General features: G+C 44.6%; 3 protein-coding genes across 6 annotated transcripts; 2 read left to right on the top strand and 1 right to left on the bottom strand.

The window, feature by feature from the left end:
• Window positions 1–123: 123 nt before the first annotated feature.
• On the top strand, window positions 124–1,374 carry LOC134021730 (spexin prohormone 2-like). Its single transcript, XM_062462835.1, has 5 exons — window positions 124–297; window positions 374–451; window positions 570–627; window positions 761–835; window positions 998–1,374. Exons 1-5 carry the CDS (start codon window positions 286–288, stop codon window positions 1,075–1,077), a joined length of 303 nt encoding a protein of 100 aa, XP_062318819.1. The 5' UTR covers window positions 124–285; the 3' UTR covers window positions 1,078–1,374.
• Window positions 1,375–1,901: 527 nt separating this feature from the next.
• LOC134021731 (cytochrome c oxidase subunit 8B, mitochondrial) lies at window positions 1,902–3,005 on the top strand. The gene is made up of 2 exons (XM_062462836.1): window positions 1,902–2,158; window positions 2,771–3,005. Exons 1-2 carry the CDS (start codon window positions 2,048–2,050, stop codon window positions 2,861–2,863), a joined length of 204 nt encoding a protein of 67 aa, XP_062318820.1. The 5' UTR covers window positions 1,902–2,047; the 3' UTR covers window positions 2,864–3,005.
• Window positions 3,006–5,003: 1,998 nt separating this feature from the next.
• Window positions 5,004–20,681, bottom strand: ric8a (RIC8 guanine nucleotide exchange factor A). Of its 4 annotated transcripts, none has more exons than XR_009930546.1 (13): window positions 20,531–20,681; window positions 19,901–20,106; window positions 15,953–16,000; window positions 15,674–15,691; window positions 13,469–14,176; window positions 12,958–13,052; window positions 10,066–10,216; window positions 9,221–9,316; window positions 8,670–8,814; window positions 8,312–8,456; window positions 5,591–5,710; window positions 5,252–5,443; window positions 5,004–5,125 (listed from the first exon to the last, which is right to left on the bottom strand). XR_009930546.1 is itself a non-coding variant. In XM_062462837.1 (13 exons), exons 2-12 carry the CDS (start codon window positions 20,036–20,038, stop codon window positions 5,305–5,307), a joined length of 1,803 nt encoding a protein of 600 aa, XP_062318821.1. In that variant the 5' UTR covers window positions 20,039–20,106; window positions 20,531–20,681; the 3' UTR covers window positions 5,141–5,156; window positions 5,267–5,304. The 4 variants fall into 4 exon arrangements, 1 of the variants encoding a protein (XP_062318821.1); XM_062462837.1 differs by lacking the exon at window positions 5,004–5,125 and adding an exon at window positions 5,141–5,156 and having other exon boundaries at window positions 5,267–5,443; XR_009930547.1 differs by lacking the exon at window positions 15,674–15,691.
• Between the last annotated feature and the right edge of the window lie 378 nt (window positions 20,682–21,059).

Here is a 21,059-nt window from a genome sequence, read left to right on the forward strand (position 1 = left end):
TAGCACTAGATAGATGGTATAGTCCAAAGCACACCTGACTGCTTTTGAGGTATTGACTTTCATTAGGACTGTCCTGTTTGTGACGTAGGCCTGTATTTGCAGGCTCCGACGGTACATGTTGAGCTGGGAGAAAAAGCACCTGGGGAAGTGCTCAACGCAGGGGGCAGCAGGGGGCATATCGAACCCCAGCTCGGTTGTTGTCGTTACCGTCAGGGATAAAAGGAGACTTGGACATTCGTTTAATCACTGATGGTGTGGCTTGGCTGAAGACTACTAGCTCTTTCGATGGCTGCTATTGTAAGTAACTCATAAATATTTTTTTGTTTTTTATTTGTATTTATTCCTGTTAAAAAATGTATCCCTGGCATTACAGAGAGCGAGAGTGTCGGTTCAGTGGACGTGTACTTTACTAGTGATCTCTCTGATTGTGGAGTCACACCACACGCAACAGGTGAGGTGCTGCATTTTCTCATTCCTTCTCATTGTCATGATGGCTTTACCCAAAAAGTAAGGAAACAGGGAAATAAGTTTCACTGCAGTTATTTAAAATCCTTGTGTCTCCCAAACAGGTTAAACTGAATCCACATCACTGGGGGCCCCAGTCTATGATGTACCTGAAGGGAAAATGTACGCCTTAGATCGATCCATCAATCAATCTGTCTGTCTGTCCATCTAGATGACTGTAAATATTAAATGTTCATAGCTTCTCAATAACAATTCCATCAATAACCTAACAAGTATCCAATTTCATTTATTTCAGATGGCAGAAGATATTTACCTGATGCTCAAGGCACTGTCAAATTAGGTTTAAATGGCTGGTTTACAGCAATCAAAGGTGGGTCTTCATTCCATGACTTGTACAAATATAGACTTGCCATGCCAAAAAATACCTTACAGTCATCAGTAAGCATAATTGACAGGTTTTACAGTTCAAATGTGAAATTGTATTGAGACTAAGACTGTTTTTGTTCATTGGTCATGTTGCATTTTGTTCCAGGTTTCCAGAGGTTGAGATCAGTAGAGTTCAGAAACCCCAGGATATTTCTGACAGGACCAGAAACTGCACCTCTTGGTTAATAGATGATTCATGTGGAGCTCATCTGAAACAGTTATTGTAAAGTAAGAGAGAGAGAGAGAAACCAAGAGTGTGTTTGTAGTTAATCCCTATTTTTCATTTGATCTAAATCTATGTTTTGTAAAGAACTGTAGTTCTTCCATTTCTCATCAGTTTTAGGTATTGTTATGCTTATATATATTTAATGCTATTTGTTGAAATGTTTCATCTTTGTTGTGTAGACCGATCTTACAATGTGTTGCAGCCTACACCCAGTGCTGAACTGTGAATAAACTATTGGTTAAATAATTGTTACTGACTGCCTATAAGTGCGCGTCTACATTTTGTTGAAGGCAGATTCTCTATGCTCTCTGAAGAGATCAATAGGCAGGCTACACCTTATTTCAGGTGCATCGTGCAAGTTTACGTGACACGTAGCACAATCTGCTGGAAATGGTGAGCCTGTCTTCAGTGTATACATCATGATTTTGCAATTGAAGATTATCGAACGCAACCCTGACAAATATGCGGTATCTGGTCATTGGTCAGGTTCGGTTCAGCACTAGCGATCATACCGTAGCCTATTTAGTTTCATTTTCTATTAAGCTACAAACGATTTCGAGCCATGAGCTCAAATTTGGTGGCAGGTATCCTAAAATAACTACACTTTAAACTCGCTCGCTCTCACTCACACACACACACAACGTTTTCCAAAGCAGCTGACACATCCATCGAGAGAAGACAGGCGGGGTGAGCTGAGGACACTGCTGTGTCGTGGCGCAACGTTGACAAGCTGGCCAATTACATTCCGCGAGGCGGAGCGACACTCCACTATCCCAAGCCAGCTCACTTTTATTTGCTTGGTCTTATATTACACTTGGCAGGTAGACTGAAACCAACGGATACCCCTGAAGGACATACAACCAGTGCTCAACGGGACGGAACACAACTGATATATCATCTTGACCACTTTGGATTTAATTCTTAAGCATAATGTCTGCGCTTAACGGCTCAGTGAATTTGCTGCGTGGCGCAGTAAGGTGTCAGATCATCCCCAGAAGCAGTATTTCTACAAAGCCTGCCAAGAATCACATATCAGCGGGCGTAAGTAATGCGGCAGGTTGTGGCGCACTTTCCTAGAGTGCGGCGCGCGCGTAAAAGTTAGTGTTTTTTTACTAATAGTCTTTGCTTTAATTTTGCCAATGTGCATACGGATGATGATAATAATATTAATAAGGTATCACTCATTGATAGGTTTTTGAGCGATGCCATTTAAGGCGCACGCTGGATCGCCATTGTTCCACCCAATTCCTTCACGTACCAAGATTCTTGCTTTTTTACGATTAGATTTTTCACTTCAACAATTAATCTTAAGAGGAATGGATTTCCAGTCACTGATAACTATTAGTTATGCTTTCTGTCTCGTGATTCTGCCCTTGTGACTTAGGGCTTGACAGTTTGCCAAATATTTGACCTTGTTATGGTGGTAGGCAACAACCAAATATAGTCAGGTTGTGCCCAATGCTCCTTTTTAACGAGCATTGGGCATTCTTTTAATTTGGAGAAGTTACTTGTTTATCAAGAGAGACAATTGAATGGCAACTCTTGACACAGTCTGAAATTGGAGAGATTTACAGTAGATATATTTAGAAATGCCTCAGTTTTGTTGTTGATGTTCAATATGCCATGTTATTTTGTTGTGTGTGGTTTCTACAGGAGCAATGCATTGCCTTGATATCCATGTTCGTAGCCATCCTGGGTCCATCCGGTTGGATTTTATCACACCTTGAAGACTACAAGAAGCACTAAAAGAGAGAGATGGAGGAAGAAAAAGAGAGAGGAGACCGAGATTCGAGGCCACCTGTATCTCACTACTTCCTGCCTCCTCTACACCTACACTATTTGTATCAGTCTGCTGATTACTAAATAAATATACCAACCAAAAACTCCATCACTTGGGATTGCAAATGTATCTGTTTCTGTGTCCATCATACCACAAGTCCCACATGTATTGTTTTGGGATCAAGAATAGTTAATGTAATAAATCTTTTAATTATATATATTTTTACACTGGAATCGAAGTCTGAATGAATGCTCCCATTCCTGTACAGAGAAAATATAATTCTTGAAGGGTAGAGGGTTCAGATGACATCCAAAATATCCTCCTAAGTACAGTGAGCATCCCCTAATATCCCTGGTTCTCCCGTCTACAGTTGGACGTCAACAACGCTAGTGTTGTATCTGGGCTGACACCGGTCTCCGAAGTGGATTAGCAACAAATAAAGAACGGCAGCCTAACAACCTGAAGGTGGGGAAGTACTTACCCAGGGGTGTGATCCGAGGTTTGTCTTCACTAGTGCCGACACAGTATCTCTAGATGAATCATTACATCTCTTAATCTCATTGTGATTAACACAGATCTGAGAAACAGTCTCTGATTATATGAATTATGAGAATGGTGTGGCATGCTTTCGGCTATGTAAAGCCTCAGTTTTTTGAGAAAACGAATGTGGATCTGAGATACCTATGTAACCATAATGTTTGTTTCTTATGGTTAACTTCCCTTACAAAACTAGATACAAAATTGACTGTACCAGACCTGATGAGAAAGGAGTCTAGGGAGAGGACACATTGAAAGGTTGAGTGAGTAGGTAAAGAAATGTGCTCAGCATAAAAAACATCACTCATGAGTCATGGCACATTTTAATAGCAGGTCAGAATAATTTCCATAATAAGGTGAAGTAACTTTAATTGTATTTAAAATGTTAATGGCCCTTCTCATCTCTATGTAGCTGTGTATTTATCCAGAATCTCTGGAGTGTCAAAACAACAGTAAAGGAGAGAGCCCCAGTCCAAGCATTTCATCCCCTTTCTCTTTCCCCTACAATTCCTGTCTTCATACCGTCACACAAAATGCTAAAGGCAATAATGCGGAACAACTAGACACTGATCAATCTGAGATGTTGTTATAGTAACAGAGTTCTCATACGGTACTGGCCCCGGGATGCCATGAGAACAACTGTTTGTGACCAGCAAACTATAGTCTTGATAAGATCTGGCTGACTGCCAAATATTACTCACAACCACCCTCTCTTCTGACATGGAAATCCCCTTTTGATTCTCTATTGTGTGTATCTGTCGTTGAACAAGAAGTTGTATACTGTTACTACTGTAAGTTATGAAGAAGAATTTAGTCACATTTTCAGCTACACTTAATTATCTTGCTGTATAGTTAACAAAAACAACCCCAGAAAGAGAAAATTATTTTTAAACATATTTACTGAACCTCACATTAGAGCAAATATATACACAATATAAATTAGGATACAGGAAATATATAATCTGAATCTTTGCATACCACATTACAATCATCATTCTTACCATCTAAAATATAGGATACTTTTAATGATCTTTTCATCCAGTAGGACATGTAGGGTTCATGTGGAAACAAGAATGTATTGTACCATCATTGCAACTTTGAAGAGATTGCACATCTTAATCACATTTGCAGTGAACTCATCAAGATAATGTCATAGACCACAGATATTGCTGTGGAATTTTTACAAATAGTAGTGAAACCTGTACCTGTATTTAGGATCACACTGAAATAATGTGACAAAATAGTATAGTTTGAGTGCCCTGATCTGATTTTTGCCTTCAAGAAGCAGAAATAGTGTCGATTTGACATCTACTACAGAAAAGAATAACTTCCCATGTTATAAAGAGGCTGGTCAGTTTCTCACATAGCTGGTCTCCTCCTGGTTGTTGAGTCAGGAATACACAAACTGTTAGAATAATGTATTTAAATGTGTTCCGAGAGGTGATACTAGGCAATGAACAAAGCAATAGTGCTCCTAGTGTTAGGTTAGGGTGAACAGACATTGTGAGCGTGTTCTTCTGTCATCACATTCTGATCAACCACCTAAAAAAATGACTAAATGTAAACCACTGTTAGACTGTTAGACTGAAAAACACACATTACCAGTTTAAATCTGTAAAACTGTGGAGCTGAGCTACATCAAGCTACGCTCCCCCGCAGCTAGCCACATTCCTGCACCAATTCCCACGTAGCCCCCCCCCAACCTAGCCCCCCCCCCCCAACCTAGTCCCCCCCCCCCCCAACCTAGTCCCCCCCCCCCCAACCTAGCCCCCCCCCCCCCCCCAACCTAGTCCCCCCCCCCCCCAACCTAGCGCCCCCCCCCCCCCCCCAACCTAGCCTTACTGAGCCACACGCACACCTCATTGGGGGCTTACTCCAGATCGTCCTCGCTGTCAGAGGCATGTGGCTGGTTGGGGGCAACCTGCTGGGTCAACCTCTTCAGGTCAGACACGTTCATCTCCCTCATCATCCCATCACTTCCCAACTGCATCGGCTGGATCACATGGTTCCTGGACGGACAGACGTCAGATGTCAGGATGACAAAAAGGAAAGACTGAACCCTAACCCATCTGGTGGACATTAACGGAAATACAGATGTGTCCAAGTAACACTCGGTTCAGCCTTCAGTGCTTAGTGTGAATACATTGCTGTTCTACCTGGAGAGCTTATCAAACATGTTGACCAGCTTCATGGCCTCCATCTCTTTCTGCTCCTCTGTCATCCCCTCCATGGCGTTTGGTTGCTCATCCTCAACGATACCTGTCACTGGGTTGATCCTGCACAGAACACATAGAACAATAGACACACACACACACAAATGTACACAGACAGAAATGCACTAACATGGCCAGACCCTCCAGCCACAACCATGGCCAGTCTTTTCCAATTTACAGTACATCCTAGTTAGGTGGTTTTAGATGGAGGTAGGTGGTTTGAGGTGGTTAGTAGCAAAGGTTTGTGTGTCAGCACAATGTAGTGTGAAGGGGTGTTAGATGGTGTTAAGTGGAGGTAGGTGGTGTTAGGTGCAGGTAGGGGGTGAGGAGGGTTGTTAGGTGGTGTTAGTTGGAGGTAAGAGTAAGGGGGTGTTAGATGCAGATAAGGGTTAAGGGGGTGTGAGGGTATTTTATATGGAGGTAGGGGGTGTGAGGGGATGGTAGGTCCAGGTAGGGGGTAAGGGGTGTGGAGGTATGGGGTAAGGGGTGTGGAGGTAGGGGGTGTTGTGTGGAGGTAGGGGGTGTTGTGTGGAGGTAGGGGGTAAGGGGCGTGGAGGTAGGGGGTGTTGTGTGGAGGTAGGGGGTGTTGTGTGGAGGTAGGGGGTAAGGGGTGTGGAGGTAGGGGGTGTTGCGTGGAGGTAGGGGGTAAGGGGCGTGGAGGTAGGGGGTGTTGCGTGGAGGTAGGGGGTAAGGGGCGTGGAGGTAGGGGGTGTTGCGTGGAGGTAGGGGGTAAGGGGCGTGGAGGTAGGGGGTGTTGCGTGGAGGTAGGGGGTAAGGGGTGTGGAGGTAGGGGGTGTTGCGTGGAGGTAGGGGGTAAGGGGCGTGGAGGTAGGGGGTAAGGGGTGTGGAGGTAGGGGGTGTTGCGTGGAGGTAGGGGGTAAGGGGCGTGGAGGTAGGGGGTAAGGGGTGTGGAGGTAGGGGGTGTTGCGTGGAGGTAGGGGGTAAGGGGCGTGGAGGTAGGGCGTGGAGGTAGGGGGTAAGGGGCGTGGAGGTAGGGGGTGTTGCGTGGAGGTAGGGGGTAAGGGGCGTGGAGGTAGGGGGTGTTGCGTGGAGGTAGGGGGTAAGGGGCGTGGAGGTAGGGGGTGTTGTGTGGAGGTAGGGGGTAAGGGGCGTGGAGGTAGGGGGTGTTGTGTGGAGGTAGGGGGTAAGGGGCGTGGAGGTAGGGGGTGTTGTGTGGAGGTAGGGGGTAAGGGGTGTGGAGGTAGGGGGTGTTGCGTGGAGGTAGGGGGTAAGGGGCGTGGAGGTAGGGGGTGTTGCGTGGAGGTAGGGGGTAAGGGGCGTGGAGGTAGGGGGTGTTGTGTGGAGGTAGGGGGTAAGGGGTGTGAAGGTAGGGGGTGTTGCGTGGAGGTAAGGGGTAAGGGGTGTGGAGGTAGGGGGTGTTGCGTGGAGGTAGGGGGTAAGGGGCGTGGAGGTAGGGGGTGTTGCGTGGAGGTAGGGGGTAAGGGGCGTGGAGGTAGGGGGTAAGGGGTGTGGAGGTAGGGGGTGTTGCGTGGAGGTAGGGGGTAAGGGGCGTGGAGGTAGGGGGTAAGGGGTGTGGAGGTAGGGGGTGTTGTGTGGAGGTAGGGGGTGTTGTGTGGAGGTAGGGGGTAAGGGGTGTGGAGGTAGGGGGTGTTGTGTGGAGGTAGGGGGTGTTGTGTGGAGGTAGGGGGTGTTGTGTGGAGGTAAGGGGTAAGGGGCGTGGAGGTAGGGGGTAAGGGGTGTGGAGGTAGGGGGTGTTGTGTGGAGGTAGGGGGTAAGGGGTGTGGAGGTAGGGGGTGTTGCGTGGAGGTAGGGGGTAAGGGGCGTGGAGGTAGGGGGTGTTGCGTGGAGGTAGGGGGTAAGGGGCGTGGAGGTAGGGGGTGTTGCGTGGAGGTAGGGGGTAAGGGGCGTGGAGGTAGGGGGTGTTGCGTGGAGGTAGGGGGTAAGGGGCGTGGAGGTAGGGGGTGTTGCGTGGAGGTAGGGGGTAAGGGGCGTGGAGGTAGGGGGTGTTGTGTGGAGGTAGGGGGTAAGGGGCGTGGAGGTAGGGGGTGTTGTGTGGAGGTAGGGGGTAAGGGGTGTGGAGGTAGGGGGTGTTGCGTGGAGGTAGGGGGTAAGGGGTGTGGAGGTAGGGGGTAAGGGGTGTGAAGGTAGGGGGTGTTGCGTGGAGGTAGGGGGTAAGGGGTGTGGAGGTAGGGGGTGTTGCGTGGAGGTAGGGGGTAAGGGGCGTGGAGGTAGGGGGTAAGGGGTGTGGAGGTAGGGGGTGTTGCGTGGAGGTAGGGGGTAAGGGGTGTGGAGGTAGGGGGTGTTGCGTGGAGGTAGGGGGTAAGGGGCGTGGAGGTAGGGGGTAAGGGGTGTGGAGGTAGGGGGTGTTGTGTGGAGGTAGGGGGTGTTGCGTGGAGGTAGGGGGTGTTGTGTGGAGGTAGGGGGTGTTGCGTGGAGGTAGGGGGTGTTGTGTGGAGGTAGGGGGTGTTGCGTGGAGGTAGGGGGTGTTGTGTGGAGGTAGGGGGTAAGGGGCGTGGAGGTAGGGGGTGTTGTGTGGAGGTAGGGGGTGTTGTGTGGAGGTAGGGGGTGTTGCGTGGAGGTAGGGGGTAAGGGGTGTGGAGGTAGGGGGTAAGGGGCGTGGAGGTAGGGGGTGTTGTGTGGAGGTAGGGGGTGTTGTGTGGAGGTAGGGGGTGTTGCGTGGAGGTAGGGGGTGTGAGGACTCACTGGCTCTTGGCCTCCCTATACTCCTCCGTCTCACTGTCCTCGTCGTCTGAGTATGTGCCAGGGTCGCTCCCTCCATGCATCAGGCCTCGGGCAGCAAGTAGCCCTGCCGCGTTCCCATAACCCGTGTATTTGATGAACCGGGAAACTGCAGTGAGGAAGAGGAGGATGAGGAGAACTTTTCAACAGGAATGGTGTTTTGAAAATCCGTTATAAACTAAGTAATAAAAACATACACGTAAAGGATCTTGCATGTCTACATAATTTCAATGAATAAATAAGAATACAATTAATGATTTATAAATGAAAACAATACAACTAAATTGACCCTAATTGCCATTAGCAAAGATGTCTGTCTCACCGCTTTCTTTACAAAGAACAAACAGGAACTCGGAGGAGCAGTTTTTGACATCCGTATCGATGTGAGTCATTAAGCGGACAAGCTTGTTACGAAGAGCGTTCCCCATCTCCGGCTTGTTCTTCACATCTCGCAGTGGTGGAAGCACCTACACACACACACACACACACACAAAATGCAGACCCACACACGCACATACACTTATTTAAATTATTTGCTTGGTCAATTTGAATCAGAATCACTATCAGGTTTATTCGCTATGTATGTTACACAAACACGGAATTTACTGTGGCAGGGAGGTGCAAAACACTAAACATATACGAATCTTAAATTAAGAGTTTAATTATTTCTAAGAACTAAACAATCTAAGAATACAACAATTTAAACATAAAATAAAATATATATAAAAATAAGAATAGAATGAGCAGCGTGAGTGGTCAACATAGTGCAATTGGATACTGAGATAAGGTGGCTTATGCATACTGAATTGCCATTAGATGGACTTATAATAGTTAAATAAGTGAATAAGGAAATGTCCCAAAGCAGACGCCGACCTTCATCCTGAGAAACTTGCGGGTCTCTCTGTGGACGCGGGAACTCTCCGTGAGCAGATTCAGGGAAGGAAGGAGTGTCTCCTTTAGCTTGTTTCCCTGGAAACGGGGACACACACACCCAGTCCTACTCTTGAATGTTGTTTTTTTTATCTGTCTTCACAGACAATCCATAACACCGTATATGTTCTGCACATGTGTTGTGGCCAGTATCAGCTGAACCCAGGTCATTGTTATGTCTGATTTTACGTACGTAAAGTTTTTTTACTTTACGTACATCTAACTATTCAAACGTACTACTCTATTCAAACATCTAACGCAGAAGTGAAAGTGGGCTCCACAACTGTTCTCTTCCCTAAGTAAAGGGGTCTGGATAGATGTGTTCCAAATTATTCTGTGTCCAAGGTAGGAAACATGAGTTTCATTAGTGTGCTGCAGGTCCCAGTTGTGGCCTGTTTCTCAGTGAGGCTCCCTGAGGCTCTATCCTAGCCTCCACAACAGGCTCATCCTTACCCAGTAATTACCTCAGGTTACGCTAGCACCCCTTGCTGGATAAACAAGCACACTACCAGTAACCCGCACTGGGCAGAGACAGCAGCAGTTGAGAGGGTGAAGGGCTTCGTCCCTCAGACACTACCGTCTGGTCTGAAGGGGGGAAGCAGCTTCTGCACTTGGTGTAATGGTAGACTGGATATTGGGCTTGGTGAGAGAATGACGGGGACTGGTACACCTGTTTTTAACCACACTGGCCCACCCAACAGAGGGAGTATGAGAGAGCATGTAATGTGAATGTTTGGTATGTTAGGGTGTGCTCTCTATGCAGGAGGTTGGGCAGGCAGGAAGCTCACCCTGTCGAGCCTCTTCTCCATGAACTCCAGGAGCATGTTGACAGCATCCATGTTAAGTCCCATGTGCTCGATGGAGCCCTGCTGAACCTTGGGTGCCAGAAGGACGTCCAAACAGGTCAGAGGCAGGTTCCCCAGCAGGTTCACCGCATGGCTGGATAAAACACACGCACAAGCATGAGTACGCACACACACACAGAGACACACACAAAGAGACGAGTTAAGAGGCAAGTTAACATTATGGAACAGTGAAAATGACCTTTTCTGTGTGTTTGCTGTATGTGTTTTTAGGTATGTGTGTCTATCTGTGACTATGTGTGTCTTTGTACAGTATGTGTCTATGGGCCCTTTTTTAACGATCTGAAACGCAAGTATCATGTATGTAGGGAGTCAGGTGGCTGAGCGGTTAGCGAATCGGGCTAGTAATCTGAAGGTTGCCAGTTTGATTCCCGGCTGTGCCAAATGACATTTTGTCCTTGGGCAAGGCACTTCACCCTTCTTGCCTCGGGGGAATGTCCCTGTACATACTGTAAGTCGCTCTGGATAAGAGCGTCTGCTAAATGACTTAATGTAAATGTAAGTATCAAACGCAAAGCGCAAGTAACTTTGTGGGCGGGACTCCGCCGCTGTTGCTATTATACCGGCGGGATAAAGAGAAAACTGCTATAAAATGGGTTGGTCTTAAGTAGCTACATTACTAATGGGTGTGGTTTCGGCGTAACGTGCAATAAACCAATCAGAGCGTCATCTCACATTCCCTTTAATTAAGAGCAGGCGGGCTTGTTCCGTGGCGGATTGCTATTATAACGGCGGATTTGCCAGGCGCACGCCAGGAGCGGTTCACAGCCGAGGAGACCAACGTTCTCGTCAGGGCCGTAAAAGATAGAGAAGTGACATTGTATGGGAAAGGCAGAGCAGTTTTCTCATTGCACTAAGTTGCCCACTCATGCTGCTCATTAGTCTTATTTTTATATATATTGTAGCACCCCTAGCCGGGATGCTAATGAGGAGTCGGGAGTCAACCGGTGAAGTGCTGGGTTTTATTACACAGACAGTTGTGGGCCACTGTCTACGCCTTAACTAATACAAATAGTCTCGTAATCTGAACAATATTGATAATGATGCTTAATGGCTCTGGTTTTGTTGTTTTACCTACACACAGTTGTTGACCTTAAACACGAAGGGAGAACAGAGAGGGAGGTAACCGCCAAAACACCCCTATATATAGGCTACAGCCAAAAATGACCCACCCCAGCTATCCCACAACCTCCCAAACCCTCCAATAAGAACATGAACATTAACAACCAATGAATGTCCAATAACACAGGGTCGCTACAATATATATTTTTTTAAATTGTTATATTTTTTAATTGTTTAGTTCTTAGAATTAGTTTAACCATTGTACTTTTTTACTTAATTTAAGACCCGTATATGTTTATTGCTTGCACCTTCCTGCCACAGTAAATTCCGTGTTTGTGTAACATATACATGGCGAATAAACCGAATTCTGATTCTGATTCTGATGGGCATGGGCATGGGAGAAGAAACCCACCCAAATTAGCTTCGGTTAAACAGGCATGGGAGGAAATTGACACAATTGTTACAAATCAAGTTCACATACGTAGAGATTTCTTATGAAAATCTTTTTAATCATTGACATGAAAGAAATGTAACACAGCCATACAATAAATCAAAACAATAGCTTCGCAGGAAGAAGACCCTGGCCTCGCCAGCAGTGCGCACGGGCCAAGCATGCGCCCTTAAAATAGAATCTGAATAACGCGCCATTGACTTTAAACTACGTTTTTCCTGGTCTGTGGCGGAATTGCTTTTCTGAAACTGCAAAATAGCACCAGGGAACGTTTGCGCCGGAACACGCCTCCTTTTTTCGCTAAACCGCCCCCGGGAGCGCAAGGTCATTCCCTAATTTACCGACGTGCGACTGTGGAGGGAAAAGTCCGCTTTGCGTCGAGTGCAAACTAGGAATGATACTTGCGTCGTTGACAAAGTCAATTGCGCTGGGTGCAAGATAGGGCTCTATATGTGTCAATGTGTGTCGGTGTGTGAATATGTGTGTGTGTGTTGCAGTGGCGGCTGCTTGTCTTTCAAAGAGGGGAAGCTCATTTTCGGCCTACATAATAAAAATTGTCCATTTATTTTTCTAGTTCACTGGCTAGTTTACTCCTACAACACTAACCTACCCTTCTGTATGAATGAATGAATGAACGATCTACAAAATGATATTAAACTTGAAGGAGGAAATGTGGGAATTAGGTTAAACTGAAACAATTAATGTGCTTTATAATTGTATAAAATGTATGATGAAAATTGGCAAGCAATTTAGCCAAGCAAATACCAGGAAATCGGTTGCAGCAGTTTGTCTTTTGACTACCTTTGCAAAATCCGCGATGGGACTGAGCTAGAATAGTTTAGGCGACTTTTTATAGTACAAAATCGCTGTCAATCAAAAGGAGATGCAGTCTTTCGACAGACCCTCCAATCATCACGCAGAAGCCCGGCGTCCATGCCAGCCCACTCCTCCATTCACCCTCAGAGACGCCAAGCGTCCGTGGGCAGGACATAATCGCAGCATTTATCCAATGACGTATAGTTTCGAAGCACTGAAAAAAACTGTTCAAAGCAGCCCCACTGAAGTACATGGACGCGAGGCTTCAACAGGGAAATGCACTGTGACGCTACGGGAAAGTATGAGAAGAAAATCGAGTCAGTCGACCTGCTACATGTAGCTGATTCTGAACGAACTCGTCTTTGAGATGAACGTGTTCTAACGCATTTAACATAATAGTAAATATTTGACCATACATTTTTTGACATTTAAAGGGAAGCCGAGCTTCCCTTGCAGTCTTAAATAAATTGCCACTGGTGTGTTGTCACCTATGGAACTCCTCTGTGCGCTCCTCTTCGTCTGCGGTGCTCAAGAGACAGTGTCTGAGTATGGCTCCGAGGTGTCTGTAGGTGGCCGCTTCCTCCTGAGGATCACACACACACAGTCACACACATCCAGAGTTAAACAAACCTCACCACAGGTTCTTATCCAGAGTATTGTTCCTTTACACCGCTCCCAACAGCATAGAGAACAATCAAAAGGAGATGTCTGTGTGTGTGTGTGTGTGTGCGCACATTTAAATATCAAATTATCCTTTGCTTGTAGCCAAGTTTTGTCTCTCCATTTAGACAGACCGAGCTGGCAGCTGGGAGACTGTTGATGCCCTTGAGCAAGGCACATCAGTAATGTGGCAGGACAGCTTATGCTGTGATTTTTATGTCTTAACATAACCCATAACAAAACACAACATAAAGTTTGACAGTAGCAGTTACACAATATTAAACAAAATAATATCTTTAAAAATAACTGGTTCGATAAAAAAAAAGAACATGTCCTCACCTCATCCACTGTGCGGCGCGAGCAGTCGAAGGTGATGTTGAAGAGGATCTTAAGGATCTCCATGGCCCGCTCAATCTGCTCACGGCTTAGCTGCGGCAGCTCTTTGGCGTCCTCCACCACGCCCTCCCTCGCCACTTCGAGGGTGTCAGGCCAGCACAGACCCAGCGTGGCATCGAGCGCGTTTCCCAGGAGGCTGACCCCATGCAACTCGTGGGCCAGCTGGCTCCGAACATCAACACGCAGCGCGGTCAGGAGGAAGGTGAGGCGCAGGTCAAAGAAGCGCACCTCGTGGTTCCACTGATTGTCGTGGCACTGCTTAAGGCGCTCGGCGATGCCGGTCATCAAGTCCATTTCTTGGCCGAGCTCCTGGGCGGTGGGGCTGTGCAGTATGAGGTTGCAGATGCACTTCAGTGCCTCCACGATCACCTCCAAATCCAGGGTCTCAGGGGCGTCGCCTGAAACAGCCTCCCCATTGCCTGAAACAGCCTCCCCATTGCCTGAAACAGCCTCCCCATTGCCTGAAACAGCCTCCCCATCGCCTGGGACGATTCCCGCATGGTGGCTGAGGACTGCGAGTGAACGGCGTGTGACAAAGGGCGCTAGGTTGTTCTTGTCGCGGGACAGGATGCGGATGGTCTCCAGGCAGGCCAGTTGGCAGGAAGGCTGGAGGCCTCGCTCCAGGAAACCCATCACCAGCTCTCCCAGACGCTAGGAGGTGCCAGAGACACAGTGCATGATTGCTTGGTCTAACACCTTGCCCTACATTGGGACTAATCCATTTGGGTCAATAAATAACTATCTTAAATCTCCCTCACAGACTGACCAACCACACTGAGTCTTAATGTCCCCAAACCCAACAGGACAACCCAGCACAGAGATGACTAAGACAGAGAGTTTGTTTTCATGAGGTCCAGATAAATACATACATATAAATACATAAGTTTTCAGGTTCTGACAAAACATACATTTGTTGTTCATCCATGTTTTTCTTCAGGAAGATCAGAATATGAAATAATTTAATGTGCTCCTTGATGAGCTATTTACATAATTAGGTGTATCTACATTATGACATTTAGACATTATGTACCTCAGACCTAAAGTGTGTGTATGTCTGTGTTCAGGATATTTTGAAGCTATAGTATATATAGTATACGCATCTAGACCAACAAGACCCAGCCAAGCCCTGTGCCAGATGAGAAGAGCACATGTGAGGATATATAGACAGAGTGTGTGTGCATGAGACAGAAACAGAAAGTGTGTGGGAGAGAGGGTGTGTGAGAGATAGAGATATATAAAGAGCGAAAAAATTATAGTTACATGCTAGTGTCTCAGCAAAGCCATAAATAAGTAGCACTCAACATTATTTATAAAATGTTTACTTGCCAACCTCATTCCCAAAAACTATAAAACAGAAACAACTATCATACCATTTTCACACCAAGTATAATGGCAACTTTTTATTACCATAAATTAAATGTTTTCCCTTACTTGTAGTCACTGGGATAAAGGACTTCACAATATTGCTCTCCACCCTTTCTACTCATACAGCCAATGACTCCCAGTGCATCCTGGGTAACAACGGTACCCGAGTAGAAGTGCATCCTGGCAAACAATGGTGCATAGTTAAGCCATCTATATCTCTATGGCTCTGAGTAGGAGTAGTGCAGTCTGAGTGCAGAGGAGAAGCTACCAGAGCCAGGTGTACCACAGGTATGAGTTCCAGGCAGGGTCTGCTAAGTTGCCTGGCATAACTCCTTCCAGTAACTTTTAGGGTCAGCAGAGTCATACTACAGTCTACTGTGGCACAGAAAGAAGCCTGACATTCTGATTGTAGGACTGGATATAGATACTGGTGGCCAGACGGAAAGGATTACAGAGTAAACTAAGACACAAAATAGCTTCACTAACAAAACTAGGGTTAGGGCTAACCCACATTTTAATAACTAAATGTGTGAAGAAACATGGCAAATTTAACAAATGTTCTATGTTGGGTGTTGTCATTGCAATCCAAGGAATTGGGTGGCAGCTAGAAACACGGATGGTGCTTTTAATTGGTTAACACATCGGGAGCTAGCCCTCATGAAAACAACAAGTTCTCTCTAATCACATTAATCCAAAGTTAATTTCATGTCACAATAATTGGCTATAGAAATAAACTTTGGATTAAGTTTCTCTAAAATGCAACTGCCATCTTTAGAATGATACCTCTTGTAACTTCCCATCCTAACACCCAGGCATGCAGGAGACATAAGGAAGATTGGATGAGTTGATGTTTCAGCACTTAACTGTCTAAGTATACAAATGACAATCACTTCACAGTAATTTACATGTACAAATGAAATGCAAAATGACACTTCTGAATAACACTGTTCCTTTAGTAAAACTATTATGTCGATTTTATAAATATACATTATAGTTGCAAGCAGCAAAACAAAACTGTATATAAACAGTATATAGTCAAATTTAAGAAACAGAATAAAGTACCTCTCTTTCTGCCTCATCCTCTGTATTAAATTTGAAGCATTGACCCTTCTGCCAGCAGAAGAGATACAAAAGGAAGAATCAATAACATGTCACATCAGCTCATGTGATGTGGCATGAGAACATTGTGCTCTGTGCTGAGGTGCCTGGAGAGCAGGAGAAAGGCTAAACTCCTTGGCTGAAGGAAAGAAGTTGACAGAACATGATCGTTGTGTTTACCCAATTTTACCCAATACAAAAACAAATAAAAATCATTTTCTTTTAACCTTCGCAATGTGGGGGGTCTGCGAGAGCCCAACGGTTAAAAGAAAATGCTTCACTTTGTTTTTGATTCCCAAACCTTGGTTGAACTTGGTTGAAAATCTGAAGAGTAAGGGAGATTAACACTGTGTTGCTGTTAGGTCACAGAGAGGATTAAAGTAGAAACAGCAGGTTTCTCAGAGTAACATTCGAACCTTTGTTAACTAAATGTGAAAGAGAAGCCATCTATTTTTGTCCAAGGACAAGTCATCTTTCTGTCTTCATTTCTCTGGTCAATTTGGAACATTAGGTGAGCAATTGGTTTTCTGAGAGTAACATACACTTCCAAAGTGTGCCAAGCGCCTCTAGTATTAAGCTCATGTAGCACAAGATCAGGTGGGAGCCGGTTTGATGGGCAGGATTTGACAGGCCTGCTATTTGTGTCTCGACAGCCTAACCCTACTGCTCTGAGTAATCCCAACCAGCTCTGAGCAGGGCTTCATGTTGGAGACCTGCACCTGTGAGATAAGGTGGAAAAAAATATATTCGGAATTTCTCACTAAGCTTCTAATTTAATTGATTAAGTCCTACTGGATAGTTCCAGGTGGCACGTCACTACACTTGTGCAGATGAGACAGGAGAACATCAATTCAGATTATCAAAAAATATCTATTTTCCCCATCCAATATTCTGTTGGCAAAGGTTACTTTCCAGCTCCAGATCTCACTTGTTTTGTTACAAATTATGTAACTGCTGACTTACATTTGTATACAGGTAATACACACCTGTAGACAGGCAATGATACTAAATAAAAACAAACCACAACACCATGAATGTTACATTTGAAGGCAGAGAAGTGAAGATTGTTGACAGTAGATCACCTAAGATGTGTTACCTGGACAACTGACTTCAAGGCTGGTTCACTGTCAATAGGGAGGTGCGAGTGTTTGTGTGAGTAAAAAACAAAACACAGATGCTAACAGTTCCTCTGTGAGGCACAGAGTCTAGGCTCTCAGCTGTGTACAAAACGTAAAGAATTAATTAAATTTTGATAATACACATAACACTCAGACATAGAGAGAGAGACACATAACACTCAGACATAGAGAGAGACAGATATGGAGTAGATCAGGAGAATATGAGAACACAGTTAAAGCCCTAAACAGTTTAGACTACAACATTGAATCTTGATACCAACATGTGATGTAGCATGCACGTACTGAAGATGTGGTCCACGAAGGCAATTAATACTCTTACACCAGGGGCGGAGCCAGACGTTATTCGGGGCTTTGCACCAACCTAGGAACTGTCAGATTTTTATTTTGAGTTTAGATAGGGTCTTCCACAGTTGATGGGAGTGCGCAAGGATATATATTTTTTTCATTAATTTGAGTGCAAAATACAGTTTTTGGAGCTTGATGTAATAAAAACATGACTTGGACTCATATTGTTATTCTGTGCAGTCAGACATCAATTTGTAAGTTTGTTACATGTCTGGTTTGTTTACTATGCAATTGGCTATATGCACATGACAATAATATAAACAGAATATTAATTTTCTGAATTTACAGTGTCAGCGTCACATAACCACTCATCTCACATTCCATTCGCTATTCACCTCTAGTCAGTCTACTTCTGCCAGGCAGCGGCCAATACGACAGTAGTAGGGGAGACTGGGGATGAAAGTAACACCTTTTGTTTGAGCGTCAGTAATTCAGTGGTTGTTTGTGCTAGGTCTCTCAAACTTTGATACATACTACCCATATCTGTCTTCTATAAATATAACTCACTTGGACATCTACTACACAATCACAGATTATGTGAGTTAGTGCCAAATACAAAGAGTTCCATTGTTACAACCTACCCCACAACTGGGGTGAGTTGTAACACTAGCTGGGGATGGATCTAACAATGAGAGGTAATTTGTTCTTTTCTGATTGGTCAAACTGACAGTGTTACAACTTACCCCGTGTTAAATAACTCCCCGGTCTCCCCTAATTATTGCCTGATACACATGGACGATTATTTTGTTTGTAAAAATATTGATATTGATTTGGGGACAATGACATGGCTGGATAGCTGGCTAGTTTTTAAACATATTGTCAAATTATATGGAGTCAGGAGTCAGGTGTCAGGTGAGTCACGGAGTCAGGTGGCTGAGCGGTGAGGGAATCGGGCTGGTAATCCGAAGGTTGCCAGTTCGATTCCCGGTCATGCCAACTGATGTTGTGTCCTTGGGCAAGGCACTTCACCCTACTTGCCTCGGGGGGAATGTCCCTGTACTTACTGTAAGTCGCTCTGGATAAGAGCGTCTGCTAAATGACTAAATGTAAATGTATATCTACCGTTTGGAGAATGTCAACTTTGATGCAATCATCTCACATCCATTCGCTCTTCAACTCGCTACAGGCTGCGGCCAACAGCCTAGTAGGTATTACTAGTCTATGACATGGCCGATACTTTATTCGTGAAATTCTTGATATTAATTTGGGGACAGTGACATGGCTGGCCAGTTAGATAGTCTTTCTGTCAAACATACTGTCAAATTATATTTACTGTTTCTTATATACTAGTGTAATAATTGGACCAATACGCTGTTCCTATTGGTCCAGAAGACGTTCTCAAAAGTTAATAAATCCGTTTATATACCTCCTGAAAGTTCGCATAAAAATAGGTGCGTTTGACTTCATGCAGCGCCGGCTGTTTGTCAACCGTACACAATGTTATTGCATTTGAATCAGTCACTGTCTCAGCTCACAGCAGGCATATGTGTTAGGCTAATTAGCTAGCGTTTTGTAAATAAATTAAAATGTTGCACCATAACAATTATTTGCACTTGCACATATTCTCCCAAATATATTTTGCAGTTGCTCACTTTCGGGAATGTATGTGACCAAAATGGTCGCAATTAGCCACTTTTGCAATGGTAAGCTAGCTAACTATAATTAATGCATCAATGCAAAGCATTAATGAATGTAATCTTACTTGCTGCTACTGTAGGCTAATCTAAACTCCGACTGTCCATGATGAACCGTTGATGAGTGAGTGACATAAAAATAAAGTGATGAGTGACGACAGAGTCAAGAGAGAGGACAGAGTTCAGGTTGTGGATTGGATATTGCGAATAGCTTGCTGATTTTGATGCAGATATCAACCAGACCTACTTTCGTAAATTGTGAATTATATTTCTAAAACAAAAATTGTGCAATGCTCGGAATTATAATAGCGTACTAACATTGCAGTGACCGAGGGTGCATATGCGCCTAAAATGACAACCCACATTTTTACTTACAGGATTTGGAGCTTTTGAGAAAACATTCTGGGCTCAAGCCCCAGAAGCCATCCCCTCGCTCCGCCCATGTCTTACACTAATATCACACTTCTGCCCAGATGCACACGCATACGCTACAGGCTTGGACATCTGTTTTAACTAGGCTACTGTGTCATTTGATGAGCGTTATTTTTTGTGTGCAATTGCTAATCGCTGAAGCTAATAGCCACTTCTCAGATCACTATAATACATATAATTTGTTGTTGTTTTGAGGAGGCATGATAGCTTGTTAGTGTTGCACTTCATAACAAAATGACATGATTGATGACGGGAAAGAGATCATCTTAAAATCAATAGGCTATTCTTAACAAGTGAAATCATCAAAGAAGGGTAAAAAGTCGCAGGTTTTACACTTGATAATGGTGGTCAGATTTGTTTACCTCTTTATTATACGTCTGTAGTGCCATCAATGCGGCATTTTGATCCCCTGTTTCCATGTTTTCTATGATGGCATTTAAATCCATTTTCACTGCTGTATTCCAAGTGCACCCGAATGTACCCGTCTCGCCTTGAATCATGTACGATCTCTTCCGAAGTCAATATTCATATGAGTCGGTCTGTAATCCGCACTCCTCGGGTCTGGTGCCTGGGATTCGAAAACGGGGATGATAAGATTAGTGAAAGATTACGAGTTAACAGCATAGGATCATGGGATTTGTAGTTTCCAGCCTTACAAGCTAGGCAACGTGCACAATCTTCTCAAACCGTTTTTATCCGTATGAATTACGAGACAGATGCCGTCCATTTTACTTTAACTAACACTGTCAGCTATAACAACTCTGGCATTTGAGCCATATTGACTTTTTAACAAATCATTCTATATTGTCTACATCACGGGTTGGCTATCTTTGCACACACTGGGCATGCATTCTCGTGAGAATATCTAGAGTAGGCTACCTAAAACTGACTCGTTGCCTAATTACGGTACCGTCGGTAGTGACAGGGTAAATTACAAGTTTCATGATTAGGCTACTTCAGAAGGCTTTCCAGCTCCCTCACAAGCCACTTACCTTGCCTTGACTTTACAGCTTTCAAATTTAGCATTTTAATCCAGTCTACTAATTCTGCTTAAATTTTGCACTCATAGCTTTCGACCAACCGCTGTGATGAAAGAGAGCTGATTTTATTTGTGCGGACAATTTACTGACTTGACTGAGTCATGGATTGTATGCAATTGAATAAGCAAAAAAAAGACTGTATACTCCTTGGTGATTTTAACATTGATATTTCCAAGGAAGACGGGGTAAAACATGACTTTATGAACACTGCATTCATCCTCTTTCTTCCCCACCATTAATAGATTTACTAGAGTTACACCGACATCCAAAACGATTATTGACAATATCCTTACTAATATTCAAAATACCAAGTTGGTGACGGGAGTCGTGCAGTCTGATATTACAGACCATTTTCCCATTGTAATATTTTTTCCCATTGTAATATTTTTTGGCTCTGGGAAATCGTTCTCTCCCCCACTCTCTAATATTAAGTCTAAAATCCTCAACAAGAGAACTTTAAGGCATCTAATTGTTAACTTAC

This window comes from Osmerus eperlanus, chromosome 5 (assembly GCF_963692335.1).
Source record: "Osmerus eperlanus chromosome 5, fOsmEpe2.1, whole genome shotgun sequence".
Taxonomy (NCBI): Eukaryota; Metazoa; Chordata; class Actinopteri; order Osmeriformes; family Osmeridae; genus Osmerus; species Osmerus eperlanus.

Excerpts from the sequence above, each read along its gene's own strand:
- ric8a (XM_062462837.1), bottom strand. The coding sequence starts at position 20,038 with ATGATTCAAGGCGAGACGGGTACATTCGGGTGCACTTGGAATACAGCA. Across the intron at positions 13,053-13,468 it reads CGCGCCGCACAGTGGATGAG|GAGGAAGCGGCCACCTACAG; the intron begins GTGAGGACATGT and ends TGTGATCCTCAG. Across the intron at positions 9,317-10,065 it reads TGGAGAAGAGGCTCGACAGG|GGAAACAAGCTAAAGGAGAC; the intron begins GTGAGCTTCCTG and ends CCCCGTTTCCAG.
- LOC134021731 (XM_062462836.1), top strand. The coding sequence starts at position 2,048 with ATGTCTGCGCTTAACGGCTCAGTGAATTTGCTGCGTGGCGCAGTAAGG. Across the intron at positions 2,159-2,770 it reads AGAATCACATATCAGCGGGC|GAGCAATGCATTGCCTTGAT; the intron begins GTAAGTAATGCG and ends TGGTTTCTACAG.
- LOC134021730 (XM_062462835.1), top strand. Across the intron at positions 452-569 it reads AGTCACACCACACGCAACAG|GTTAAACTGAATCCACATCA; the intron begins GTGAGGTGCTGC and ends TCTCCCAAACAG. Across the intron at positions 628-760 it reads GATGTACCTGAAGGGAAAAT|ATGGCAGAAGATATTTACCT; the intron begins GTACGCCTTAGA and ends CATTTATTTCAG.